General features: G+C 38.0%; 1 protein-coding gene across 2 annotated transcripts in view; it reads left to right on the plus strand.

The window, feature by feature from the left end:
• KDM4C (lysine demethylase 4C) overlaps positions 1–13,774 on the plus strand; it is a 405,781-nt gene that overhangs the window by 203,482 nt on the left and 188,525 nt on the right. For both annotated transcript variants that reach the window (XM_033918713.1, XM_033918724.1), the window contains exon 10: positions 5,220–5,449. In XM_033918713.1, coding sequence (XP_033774604.1) covers positions 5,220–5,449 — 230 coding nt within the window. The remainder of the gene's footprint in view (positions 1–5,219; positions 5,450–13,774) is intronic.

Below are 13,774 nucleotides of genomic sequence, written 5' to 3' on the forward strand. Positions count from 1 at the left end.
TCTGCAAACTTGATTATATTGCATGTTGTTTTCTCTTCCAGGTCATTTATAAAAATATTGAACAAGATAGGCCCAAGAACCGAGCCCTGAGGCACGCCGCTAGTCACTTTCACCCAATCCGAAAATTTCCCATTTATGCTCACCCTCTGCAATCTGTTTTCTAACCATTTGCTGATCCATCTGTGCACTTATACTCCTATTCCATGACTTTGTAATTTACTCATGAGCCTTGCGTGCGGGACCTTGTCAAATGCCTTCTGGAAGTCCAAGTAAATTATGTCCACTGGATCTCCCCTATCCATTGGTTTGTTCACCTTGTCAAAGAATTGTAGTAAATTTGTCAAACATGACTTCCCTTTCCTGAAGCCGTGTTGACTAGCTCTTATCAGGTTGTGATCCTCCAAGTGATCTACAATGGTATCTTTAATTAGTCCTTCAATTATCTTTCCCGGAACCGAGGTGAGACTCGCAGGTCTGTAGTTTCCTGGTTCCCCTCTTGTTCCTTTTTTGAAAATTGGGATGACAGTTGCTATCCTCCAGTCGTCTGGTATTTGCCCGGTTTTTATTGACATGTTGGCCAAGGATTGTAATATTTCCCCAATTTCTACCTTAAGTTCCTTTAATACTCTCGGGTGAATTCCATCCGGTCCAGGGGATTTATCACTTTTTAGTTTGTCAATCTGGAAGTATACCTTGTCCAACTCCACATTTACTGATGTTAGGCTTTCCTCAATGTTGCCGGTGAATATATGCCCTGTGTCTGGCATTGTTGTTGTGTCCTCGTTCGTGAAGACAGAAGCAAAGAATGAATTTAGCTTATCGGCTACCTGTTTGTCTTCTTTAATTGCCCCTTTCCTTCCTTGGTCGTTGAGAGGGCCCACTGCCTCTCTTGCTGGTTTCTTTCCTTTCACATATCTAAAAAAGGGTTTGAAGTTTTTTGCTTCTTGGGTTATCTTTTCTTCATAGATATTTTTTGCGTCCCTTACAACTTTATGACATTTTTTCTGGTCTGTTTTGTGACATTTCCAGGCCTCTGCCGTTTTTTCCCGTTTCCATTTTTTAAACGAGTTCCTCTTCTCCCTCACAGCATCCTTCACCTCTTTGGATAACCAAGCTGGTTCACCTTTGTTCCTTTTTCGCCTTCCTTTGGATATCCTTGGTATGTAAAGATTCTGTGCTTCTGTGATGGTTTTTTTCAGCAGAGACCATGCTTGATCAACGGTTTGGATTTTTGCTTTTCCCTTCTTCAGCTGTTTTCTAACCATGGTTCTCATACTTTCGTAATTTCCTTTCTTGAAATTAAAGGTCGTGGCTTTAGTCCTGATTGGTTTCCCCTTACCGATGCAAATGGTAAAGTTGATCATATTATGATCGCTTGTCCCCAACGGGGCTGTTACCTCTACAGTTGCTGTCCTTCCAGTAATACCATTTATGACCAAGTCCAGGATTGCGCTGCCCCTAGTCGGTTCTCTTACCATTTGTTCAAGGAAGCAATCTCCTATCAGTTCTGAAAAGGATTCAGGTCCCAATTCCTGCCCCATACTTTCTCTGTCTCTGTCATTTGTAAGTCAGGTACCTGGGGACACATCTTAAAGACCAGAAATCGTCTTCCAAAACATGTCCAAATTTTATTATGAGTTTCACATCTTTTATACGAATCAGGTTTGCCAGCATGTGTCAGCATGTGACGTAAATACAAACCATATATGGAAGGTCACATGAAACTTTAAACACATCAGCATTTTTCCTATCTGGAGATTGAAGTCCAAAGAGGGTCAGAAAAAGCCTTAACCAGCAGAGCTTCTAATCTAAATCTGTCTGTAAATACGGCTTAACAAAACAATTGAATTCACTTCACTACAACTCTGTTTAAACATTCATGTCAAAGAAAGAAAGACAAACATAGATGTCCTTGTACCATCTTCAAAGAAGGGAAAGATAAACAGGGCCTACCTTTGCATCTTTAAACAACATATGCCTAAGGACACTTACTAAAGTTCTGATACGTGTCCGTTCAAGTTCCAGGAATTTTGTCTCTCTGACGCAGATTGACGTTCCCAGTTTCCAGTTTATCCCCGGAAAGTTGAAGTCCCCCATGATAGTCACATTTCCTGATTTACATCCATGGTTAATTTCTTCCATCATTGCTTTGTCGATTTGCTCAGACTGTCCCGGGGGTCGATAATAGAGGCCAATTTTTGTGTCTGCTTCTTTTTGTCCAGGAATCTTTACCCAGAGGGACTCTAGTTTACCATCTACTTCCGACTCTCCTTCTCTGTTAGACTCTATGTCCTCATGGACATACAGGGCAATACCTCCCCCTTTTTGCCCAGTCCTATCCCTTCTGTAAAGTTTATATCCTTGCAATGCCGTGTCCCATTCATTATCTTCATTCCACCATGTTTCCGTTATTCCTATGATATCCAGTTGCTTTCTTTTTGCTAGTTCTTCCAGTTCGCCCATTTTATTTCCTAAGCTTCTGGCATTCGTATACATACATTTAAGTTCTGATCGTGCTAATTCCCTGGATTTAGTGGTCCTCACATCCCTTCTTTTATCCATTTGATAATTTTCGTTACCTCTTGTAGATTCATTATGTTCCTCCTCTATATCTGTTCGGTTGCTTGAAGTTTCCTCCTCAGGATATCCTGGTGTCCAGGCCATCGACAGGTTGTCGACTGTCGGCTCTCCCCTGATCTACTCATTCTTGTTGACTCCCTCATCCAGAGACTAGCCATCATTCTACCTTATCATCATCATCATCACATCAGAGGTCACCTGACTCATTACCATCATTGGACCCTAATCACCACGACAACTGGGTCTTACAAGTCATAAAATAAAGCTATGCTCTTCATCTTCATGAAGTGCCTCCACAAAACCTCCAAAAAAGTATTCTTTCAGCTCTCAGCAGACTTCCCTCCTTCAACAAGAACTCTCGGGCTTGAATGCCATCGAACCAGTACCCCCTCAGCAGAGGAGCTGAGGGTTCTACTTCAAATATTTCCTCATACCAAAGAAGACCAGAGGAATGTGCCCAATCCTTGATTTCCGAGCCCTCAACAAGTATTTGGCTATTCACATGCTATCCCTAGGCACTCTCTATCTCTCTTAGAGAAGAACGACTGGCTTTGTTCTCTGGATCTAAAAGAAGCATACACACATATCCCCACTTTTCCAGCCTATAGGAAGTACCTCCGCTTTCAGATAGGAACACATCATCTCCAATACAGGGTGCTACCTTTTGACCTGGCATCAGCACCCAGAGTATTCACAAAGTGATTAATTGTAGTAGCTGTAGCACTCCACTCTTATAGCTTTCATGTATTCTCTTATCTAGATGACTAGTTTTTAAAGGCATTCCCACCTGAAGCTGCTCAGATAGCAATGAACTCAACCATTCTCTTCTAGAACTTCTGGTATTTGCAATCATCTACTAGAAATCCCATCTCCAACCATCTCAGACACTGGAATTCATAGAAGCATTGTTGGATACAACTCAAGCTTGAGCCTTCATTCTTCAACAAAAGATAGACAATTTAATTCACTTCTGCAACCAAGTGTCTACTCAACAAATCATCTCAGTGCATCATATGATGTTTCTCCTAGGGCACATGGCATCTATAGTACATGTTACTCCATTTGCTCCTCTTCATCTCGGAGATACTCAATGGACTCTAGCTTTTCAGTGGTCTCAGGCTACAGATCCGCTCTCCCACCAACTCTTCGTCAATCTTTGTAGTGGTGGTTTATCCTAACCAATCTCTCCAGGGGCCTTCTTTTTCATGTTCCCCCACATCAGAAGATCTTAATGACAGATATGTCCATGTCTGGATGGGGGGGCTCACCTAGATGGCCTTCGTACTCAAGGAACTTGGACTTTTCAAAAACAATCCTTTCACATCAATCTACTAGAACTGTGTGTGAGCTGCAGAGTGCTGCATACATTTCAGGATTGTCTCCTCAAGTAGCCCTAATACGTTCAGACAATCAGGTTGCTATGTACTATGTGAACAAACAAAGGGGCACAAGTTCTCTCCTTCTTTGCCAAGAAGCAACTCAAATCTGGAATTAAACCATTCTGTGAAACATCCTTCTCGAAATAGTATACCTGGCAGGCGAGCAGAGAACATACTGGTAGACAAGCTAAGCAGATACCTTTAACCTCACAAGTGGTCCCTGAACACAGACAGTACAAACATTTGGCCTCTCAAATATCGTTGTCCCCCTCATCTCCCTCCCTCCGTCTAAATAACTCCATGAACAGCCTTTATAGCACCTCAGTTCTTATCTCTAGCTCCAGAGGAGGCCAAGGAAAACACTACCAGACCTCCACCACCGTGGTCCGGTATCTCTCTCTTCCCCCCCCCCCCCCCCCACTGTGGTTTGATATCTTTCTCCTCTTCCTCCCCCCCCGATCCGGTATCTCTCTCCTGTTCCCCTCTCCACCGCAGTCTGGTATCTTTCTCCTCCCTCCCCCCTCCCCACTGCAGTCTGCTATATATCTCCTTACCCTCCCTTTCTTCCTTTCACTGTGATCCGGTATCTCTCTGCTTACCCGCTCTTTCTTCTTTTCACTGTGATCCAGTATCCCTTCCATATACTGCCAGCAGAGCACTGCTAGCTGGCTCCAGAGGCTCTTTCTATATAGTAGTCCCAGCTATAACAAAACAGGAAGTTGAGGTTTAAATATGATGTGGCATTACAAGGGGATATATTGGGGGGGGGGGGCACAAATATATGGGTTGTTTTGACAGGTGTAAGGGATAGTTTTGAATGTGAAAGAGTTGCAATAGCTATTTGGGAGGATAGGGTCTTTACGGGTTGGTGGAGCAGTTAGAGGGCAATATTTGGCATGGGGTAGTTTGCAGGGAGTATTTTTAGGCTGTGAAGGTAGTTTGGGGGTGGAACAATTGTGGGGAGGGGTAAGTTTTAGGGGATGGAGTGGTTCAAGGGTTTGAAGATTAAGGAAACTCATGTTCAAAACTATTTGGCCTGTTCTCTAACTGCAACATTTCACAGTTCTTGACTCTTTTTGTATATTTTTTCCAACATGTGTTGAGTTGGAAAAATAATAAATCATAAGCAGTATCTCAGTACAAAAAGATGATATGCCAGTCGTCTTCCCATGTTTTGCAAATGAAGGGGGCATTTATATTGATAAGTGTTTTGATTTGTTGAAGTCAATTCCATTCTGACTGAAATATTTTCCATAACAGCCTTCAGCACGCTAGATCTAAGTGTAAAAAGCTTAAAACTCCAGAGGATGAGAGAACTTCTGCAATTGTAGAACTCGCAGCCCCTGAAGCAGCCACTGAAGATGGTCTCAAGGTAAATGAAAAGCCAAAAGAAGTAAAGCTGGAAAACACAGAAGTGCCTTTTGAGGAAGAGAGCAGCATGAAAGAAGTACAGCTGGATGACAATTTATTGGATAGTATCCATCTGTCAGGTGAGATAAGAACTCTTTTTATGCTTCCCTTCTAAGGTGTTGACTGTTCATGTTTTTTTTTTTTATAAATCTTTATTTAAATTTTTCAAATAAACAACAATTATGTTTAAAGGCAATATACGATATTAATACATCCAATATTAGTAATCATAATTCAAAACAAAGATAATACAAAATAAATCCATTTTCATTATTGGAAATATATTGACAAAAAGAAGTAACCCATACTTTTTATTTAACATAGTTCTCAATAAAGGAGGAAAGAGACTAAGAAAAGGAAATTCTTCCAGGAAAGATCACATATTAAAGTTTTACAGGAAATTAAGTGAGAACCGATGGTTAATAAAAGAAAAAGGACTTGAGTTACACCGAAGTCATTATGGTGCAAATGAAACACCTTTACCCTCTAAAAAGAAACGTAGCTGCTGAGAATCATAAAAGATATATCTATTGTTTTGAAATACAACAAAACATTTACAAGGGAATCTTAACTGAAAAGAGGCTCCTAATGAAACAACTTTATCCCTATATGCAAGAAATTCTTTCCTTCTAGTCCGAGTCCATTTTGAAACGTCCGGATATATATATATTCTTTCTCCCAAAAAGGAAACTTGTTTTAAACCATAATACAATTTCAAAATCATTTCTTTATCCTGATAAAATACCAGGGATACTATCAATGTAGCTCGTCCGGACAGTTCAAGATTTGATGATTCCAAAGGAGTTGTTAAATCTTGTTCAGTAGTTGTTTCAGACTCCTTTAATGTCCTTTTTAAGTAATAAATCTTCTGCGAAGGTGGTATATTCATTTCCGTGATTTTTAATGTAGAAACCAGGAAATCTTTAAATAATTCCCTAGGAGTTTTAAATTTAGACAGGAAAGTTTAAAATCCTCAAGTTTAAACTCCTATTTTGGTTTTCCAAGTTTTCAATTTTACAGAGAAGAAAAACTTTATCCTTTGCATTCTGATTATTTAAAGTTTTAACCTCAATTATAAATTTTTCAATGTCTCCTATTTGTTTTGCTTGATCAGAGGAAACAGTTTCCAGTTTATTAACTTTAGAAGAAACTTCAGCCATCAAGGAAATAAATCCAATACATACAATTTGAAGATTTTCAATTGCTCCCCACAATGAATCCAGTGTGACCACCGCCGGTTTCACAAGCGGCTTGAGATGAGGGAACCCGGGTTCCCGCTCTCCTTCCCGGGCTTCACCTCCCCCACTCTCACCACCGCTTGCCTGCAGTGTTGCTCCTCCCTCTCCTGATCTTTTTTCGGAGCTTGCCTGCAACAGGGTCACCTCCTGAGTCGGTTGCTGCCGAATTCCCCCAACAGTAAGCAACAACTCCGTTGTGCTACTCGGGGGAGGAGGAGGATCAGGTCCCAAGGGGCTCAGCGACGCATCGCCGTCCATGCTGAGCTGCTCCTGGAGCTCAGTAGCGGATCCGCCCGACGCCATCGGAACTGCGAATGTTGTTATCACAGTTTGACGCGGAGTCGAAGTCATGGCAAAGGAATGAGGGATATCCCTCTATTGTCCCCTCCTCTTAGACATCGAAGAAACTTTGATGAAAGCGTCACCGAAGGTAAATTTATTTTGCCAGAGCGGGAGCTTGGACTCACACGTCCACTCTCGTCGCCATCTTGTCTCTTCACCCCTTCTGTTCATGTTTTGATGTCATAAATTAGTGGATTACATGACACAAAACACACTGCTCCATGCAATACAATCAATGTTTCTTAGCCTTAAGGTTATGAGAAAAAACACAGTAATCTGTAATTTGAACCTTCAGCAAGCCTGGAGCTATTATCAGTGTAAATTTTACTAACAATAAATTGGGATATGGTTTCTCTAATAATGAATATTGGTTTATTTTTATTAATAAAATTTAACCTTTTGAAATGTTATCTTCACTATCAATAGAAAAATCTATGAGAGTATGATCATTACTCTTAACCAAACCAGGATTATAAAATGAATTGGCTCTCTACCTTACAGAATTAATGTTGGTAGGCCATGTGGTTATATGTAATTATATAATGCCACTTTCAGATACTGTATATGTGTACCATTCACACTGTTTTAGATAAAATCATTGTCTAAAGTATTCTTTTCAAAAAATTTAGATTATAGTAATGAAACTACTTTTTCCTGTTCAAATTTCTCATATAACCACTTAAATGGAAAGGATAACTTTTGACTAAATAAATGTACATTAATTTGCAATGACTTTTAAACATGTTGGTCAAATTATTTTCTCAGAACAAATCATCCTGAGTAGAGCCTCATATATAATTCATATGATAGTACATGTTGTTGAATAAAATCCTTATCAGCTAGACCAGTTCAGATGAATGAGATTGTGCTTCGACCAGCAGATGGTGACAAAGAACACTGGTATAATGTGTGGTGCAGTCCTGAAACTTGTCAGTATTTCTCTGCCTCCACAGATGGTGCAGGTTGGATTGATACAGCAGGATTTCTTTAGTTCAAGCTTGCCTCCCTAGGGGGTATAGTTACTATTCAATAGTGGGTTACAATTACATTTTTTTAAATTGAATACACAAAAAACTGAAATGGTTTAGCAATACTGAGACTACCTACTGATGTGTCTCTTCCTTCTGGCATATTACTTCCAGTAGGATGGAACATCTAAGGTTTTAGGTGTCTTAGTATATATACTCTGTTTTTTCTATGGAGTCACAAGTAAAACAGCTATTTAGAACCGTTATTTCAAGCTGAGAAAATTTCATAGTATAATATCTTATTTACTTGAAAATCATTTTAGACCATTGTCTAATTTAATGATTTTATCACACAATGATTACTGCAACTCTTTGTATTTGGGTCTTTCTTAAAGCTTATTTAGCAATAGATTTAAGATTTTACAAAATACTGCTGCAAGACTGATTTTTAGTCTTCAGACATTTGATAGTGACTTCTTTAATAATGAAGTTGCATTAATTGCCAGTCCAGTCTTTTTTTGGCCTGTATAATTTTTAATATCCTTTCAGGTTTTATAATGGAATATTTCCATGGATCTATAGTAGTTCTTACTTCAAAACATATAGGGGTCCTTCTAAGCTGTAGTGTAAAGTGGCCTTCACACACCCTTACACAGGTTTTTCACGCACACTAAAGCCATTTTTAATGCAGTAGTAAAATATCAAATGGCTGATTTCCCCCCCCCCCCATTAGCAAACAACATTAAAAAATATTACCAAGTAGCACTTACTGAGGGCTTACATAGTAATCCCATGCTATTTAGTTAGTTCATGGTAAAGTAGTTGTTCTAGCTGATTTAGCATAGAAAAACCCACTTTCTGTTCGCTGGCACCCTCTCTGCAAATATTTTTTTTTAATACCCATGGATTACAAGCAGATTTAGGAACTTTCCACAGGACATCTGAGCACGTCCTGCAGTAAGGCATTTTATGAAGCGTTAAGTGCACTTTAATGATTGCCACAATTTAGTAAAAGAACCCTGTAGTTAGGGGCTGGAATTTTTGCCTGCTTGAATTTTCCTCAATTAAGGGAATGGAGTCAAAACCCCATTTTAACCTATCTCTTGATATTCAGCTGCCTAGACTCTAGATTAGTCTTCCTCTCAAGGTCAGACATATTTTCATCATATTTAGGCTTTGCGTTGTTTTGAAAATGTTATTTGTCTAAGTATTATTGCAGCAAATAACCAGTGTCTATCATTTTCTTCATCTGTATATAAAATGCATTTCCTGGAATATTCACTGATCCTTTTTAAAATAACATTGTACATACTTAAAACCTATTTTCAGGAAGTAGGCAACTAACAAATCTATTGATGCAGTAGAATAAGAGAGTCCCTTGGCCACTGTTGGCTCCCAGGGATTGGTTCACAGATCCTAGTTAGCCGAAAGGGGTCTGACTTTCGATAGTCCTGAGCTTCAGCTTGTGGCTTTCGCTTTGGTTGTCTAACTCAGTGTTTTTCAACCTTTTTTGGGCAAAGGCACACTTGTTTCATGAAAAAAATCACGAGGCACACCACCATTAGAAAATGTTAAAAAATTTAACTCTGTGCCTATATTGACTATATATAAAGCAATTCTCTTGAATAGGAATCAAATAAACACAAAGAAAGTATTTTATAATTACTTTATTATGAAATATTAAGTAAACAGAATAGTGAAAAATTATAAAATACTTTATTCAGTGCGAAACCTGGGCCTGTTTGGCTGAACACAAAGCTGATATTCTGGCTGGAATCGAAGAAAGACACACACGTAGCTCTTCGTCAACAGCTCTCAGTCTCTCTCTGTATTTGGTTTTTATAGCATACAAAAATAGACAAATATACCCTCCATCCTTTTTATTAAACCACAATAGCAGTTTTTAGCGCAGGGAGCTGCGCTGAATGCCCAGTGCTGCTCTTGACGCTCATAGGCTCCCTGCGCTAAAAACCACTATTGCGGTTTAGTAAAAGGTGACCATATTGTAAAATATAGACAGCAGATATAAATTCAGAACTGTGCATAGTAAGTGAAAGGAAGTTTTCATCTCTGGGAATTTACCCAGTTAACTATTAAGTTATTTGGGCAAATTCCTTTGAAAACTGTGGTAATACTGCCTCCACTTTGCTAAATTTAAAATAAAATCATTTTTCCTACCTTGTCTGGTGATTTCTGGTTGTACTTTCTTCTTCTGACTGTCTATCCAATCTTTCTTCCCTTCTATCAGCCTGTATGCTTTCTCTCCTCCACACCTGAGCATGGGGCATTGACGCCATTTGTGAAAGCTTCAGGTTTGAAAATAATTCTACATGCAAAATGACACCAGCGCAAGGTTTTAAAATTATAACCAGGATTTATTGAATTATTGGTTCTATTTTCCCATTATTAGATCAAAAGAATAGCATAATTGCTTACGTTGCGCTCATGGGAGATCATCATCGTGGCCAAAGACTGGCCTTCTCACAATGGTCTCGTCTTTCTATCTCATTACAGTCTATTATATAACTTTTGGTTTAGTGACATCATCAAGTTTGATGACCAATAACATTTCTATGGGTGGTCTTAAAGTTTAGACAAAGAAACATTCCTCCATGTTTAAAAGTTATACAAAGTTTTCAGAAAATTACTTTTGATTTCTGAATTAACATTATAACATTCAAGAGAATCTATAATTATTAACATGGTGCTGATAAATTCTCAACCTCTCCCTAAATTGACAGTAACTTTAGTCTGGAAGAGGAAAGCTGACAGCTTCATGTTACACACAGTGATAAGCATGGGCTTCCAATGCCCCCCCTTCCTATGCTGGAGACTGACTAATTATTTCCAGATGTTGTGCTCAAGAGTTTTTCTTAATGTTTCTGCTTATAAACAATTTATATAAACCATTTATATTTCATTCATGGGCCCCAAACATTCATAATTTCATTCATATCTTGGCCATTCATACTTCATACATTTTATATCTCAGTTTGGAATATGGAGTTTTCCTAACTAGCCTGAGCACATCTGTTTTCAATTAGAACCACGAGGCTAAAGGCGGGAAGCTGAACAAAGAACAGAAACTATTCACTGGCACAAGATGCTGGCCTAAGACAGGACAGTCATAGTACATACAAAAGAACCTCCATGTAATCATGTAGTCATGATTTCCACCATGATTTAGCTCAAACAGCAAAGTACATACACAGATATTATTATGCTTTCCCTTATATTAATCCTTAGTATATTTTTCTCTGGCCTTAGCTACATTATATTTAAATGTTTTATTCACCTGTTTTTCGTACGCTTCTATTTGGGCGTGGTCCTTAACTAACACAGAATTGTCTCTAACTAGAATTACCCAGAACCATATGAAAAACTGGCGCTACAAAAATACTGCACTATCATGCTTCTGACCTCAATATCGTCCCATAAACAGCACCCCCTGCTGGCCACGAGCCACGCGCCACGCGCCATGCGCCACGACTCAGTCCCCTCTTGAATATTTCTGAATTTATGAAGTAATATTCAGAATTGAGCTCGTGGTCTTATCTGTGGCGCTGGGGTTCACTCAGGGTACGGTTCTTCTTATGGATCAGTGTGTCTGTGCAAGTATATTCTTTTAATGCCAATTAGATAGCAAAAGCCAGAAAAATGTACTACCTAGGCCTGCAATGGCAGGTGCCTAGAAGATCTTACCCAAAGCTTACTTGAATTCTCTAGTGAGAATGCAAGCAAATCCCATCCACTATTCTAGATAAAACCCATCTAAGTGTACATTTATGTAAGTTGCTGTCTAAACCATATCATATAGGAAACTTACCATTCCAGTGGTAGTTAGACAGTCAGTGTCTGTTCTAGGTGCAAGTACAGTCCTAGAGCAGAGACGTCTGTTGTTTTATTCATAGAGGTATTCATGAAACTCCAGTACTTTTAAAGTTTAAAAGTCAGAAATTTAGAGAAAGTATAGCTAAAGAAAAATAGAACCCTAGATTTCCCTAAGATAAAGAGAACCTCAGTATTACCTAATTTAATTAGTCCCTATGCTCAAAAGTGTTATGTTATAAAATCTTGGAATTATATCAATAAAGTGTAAAATAATGCACAGTGTTAAGAAAACCCAAATATATGCTTAATATGGAAATGTACTCATGTGCAGATAATGCATGCACATCAGATATAAGTTTTCTTTTTCTGTGTGTGTTGCAGGAACTCATTTCTCAAATTTAAATTAAAATCATTAAAAGGACTGATGATATCAGCTGTTAAACCCAATTAAACAATATTGTGGCACTGTGTTACAGCTTAGAAGCTGCCACTGTGTATAGAAATACAGTCATATGAAATAAAATTTAAAATACAGGATACACAAAATATTTTCTGAGAACAATGCATGAAGACAATGATAAAGAAAATACAGTTATTAATACAATATCAGAATAAGTCTATGAAATTATGCAAAAGCATAATTAAAGTTCAGAAGCCTAATTCAAATGAAATGATTTAAAGTAACGTGGTTTAAGATAAAGTCTGTTTTTTCCGTTCAAAAATTTTTTTTTTATATGAGTCCAGAAATGTCTTTTGCAAATAGTTTTAGCAACTTGTAAGGTCGGAGTCTCTAAATTAATTTCAGTGAAATTTAAATCATGGCTTTAAAAAGTTCATGCTGCAACATTTTCATAATTCAAGCTTGGCTTTTCTGTAATGAAAGGTAAGCACAGCTCATTAGTTGAAGACAAAGGAACACTGAAATTCCCGCCGAAAATTCAGCATCGGAATTTTTCTCTGTGTTCTCCACAGCTCTAGTGGTGGTATGTGGTACTGCTGGTCAGTGTAAATCCTGGAAGGAAAGTACATGTTCATTAACAAAAGAACAAAAAAAAACACATAGCACGTTATCACGTTATCCCCTCTGCAAAATGTACTAATTCTTGTATTGCAGAGCCACATTCTCTGTGTTGAATTGTTGAAAGGATTCAAAGAAGGTTCTTAACTGAAACACAAAACATACAGATTAAATAGACTTTTTTCAGGGTCCTGTAGTACCAAAATTGGCCACAGGAAAATTTAAACATGCAGACACATTCTCTACATGGTAAAATTAGACTTTCTTTTTTTCTAACATCAGGGAATTATTCTCAATTCCATATTCTTTATTAGGTTCCTATCCTGAAGAGCTTACTTGTAAAAAGTAAGCAAAATTTCAATTCCGAATTCATCCACTTACATAAAAGTTTATTATAATTGTTCTTTTCTGTTAACCAAGTTAGCAAGCCCTTTGTTTCACATTTATTTCGATTTTCAAAAAAATATAGGTACTTAACCTCTATTTTTCTTAATCTTTTTATTTTAAACTTCCCAATTTTAATTTTAAAATGCATTTAAATTTAATTACTCCCTAATCATACATTTCGGACAATGCACAAGTTTAAAAATACTTTATAAACCATGCAGGGGCACAAAAATTCATATTCAAAATTAATTTGAACCCTGAGATAAAACTATAAAGGCAGGGATTTTATTTCTCATGCACTGCTTTGCTTGCTCATAAAAACAATCTTTCTTGTAAGCATGGTATCTGTTTTTTGGAATAAATATTTTTCTTTTCCACAAAATTATCCTTTCACTGTTGAATACATTCCCAAGTCCAGCAGAATTCTTTTCTCTTCTCCCATCTTCCCTATCGAACTCTTCCATAGCACATTTCACAAGCTTTCTTTCCACATTCCTGTACATTCCTTCTACAAACTATCTCCCTGCTTTGAAACAGCCAAACATTTAAACGATCTAGCTATTCAAATTTTCTTTTCCTTTTCAATTCACTTTCTCATTTAAATATCACTTTCCAATTCCT

Source organism: Geotrypetes seraphini, chromosome 1 (assembly GCF_902459505.1).
Source record: "Geotrypetes seraphini chromosome 1, aGeoSer1.1, whole genome shotgun sequence".
NCBI lineage: Eukaryota > Metazoa > Chordata > Amphibia > Gymnophiona > Dermophiidae > Geotrypetes > Geotrypetes seraphini.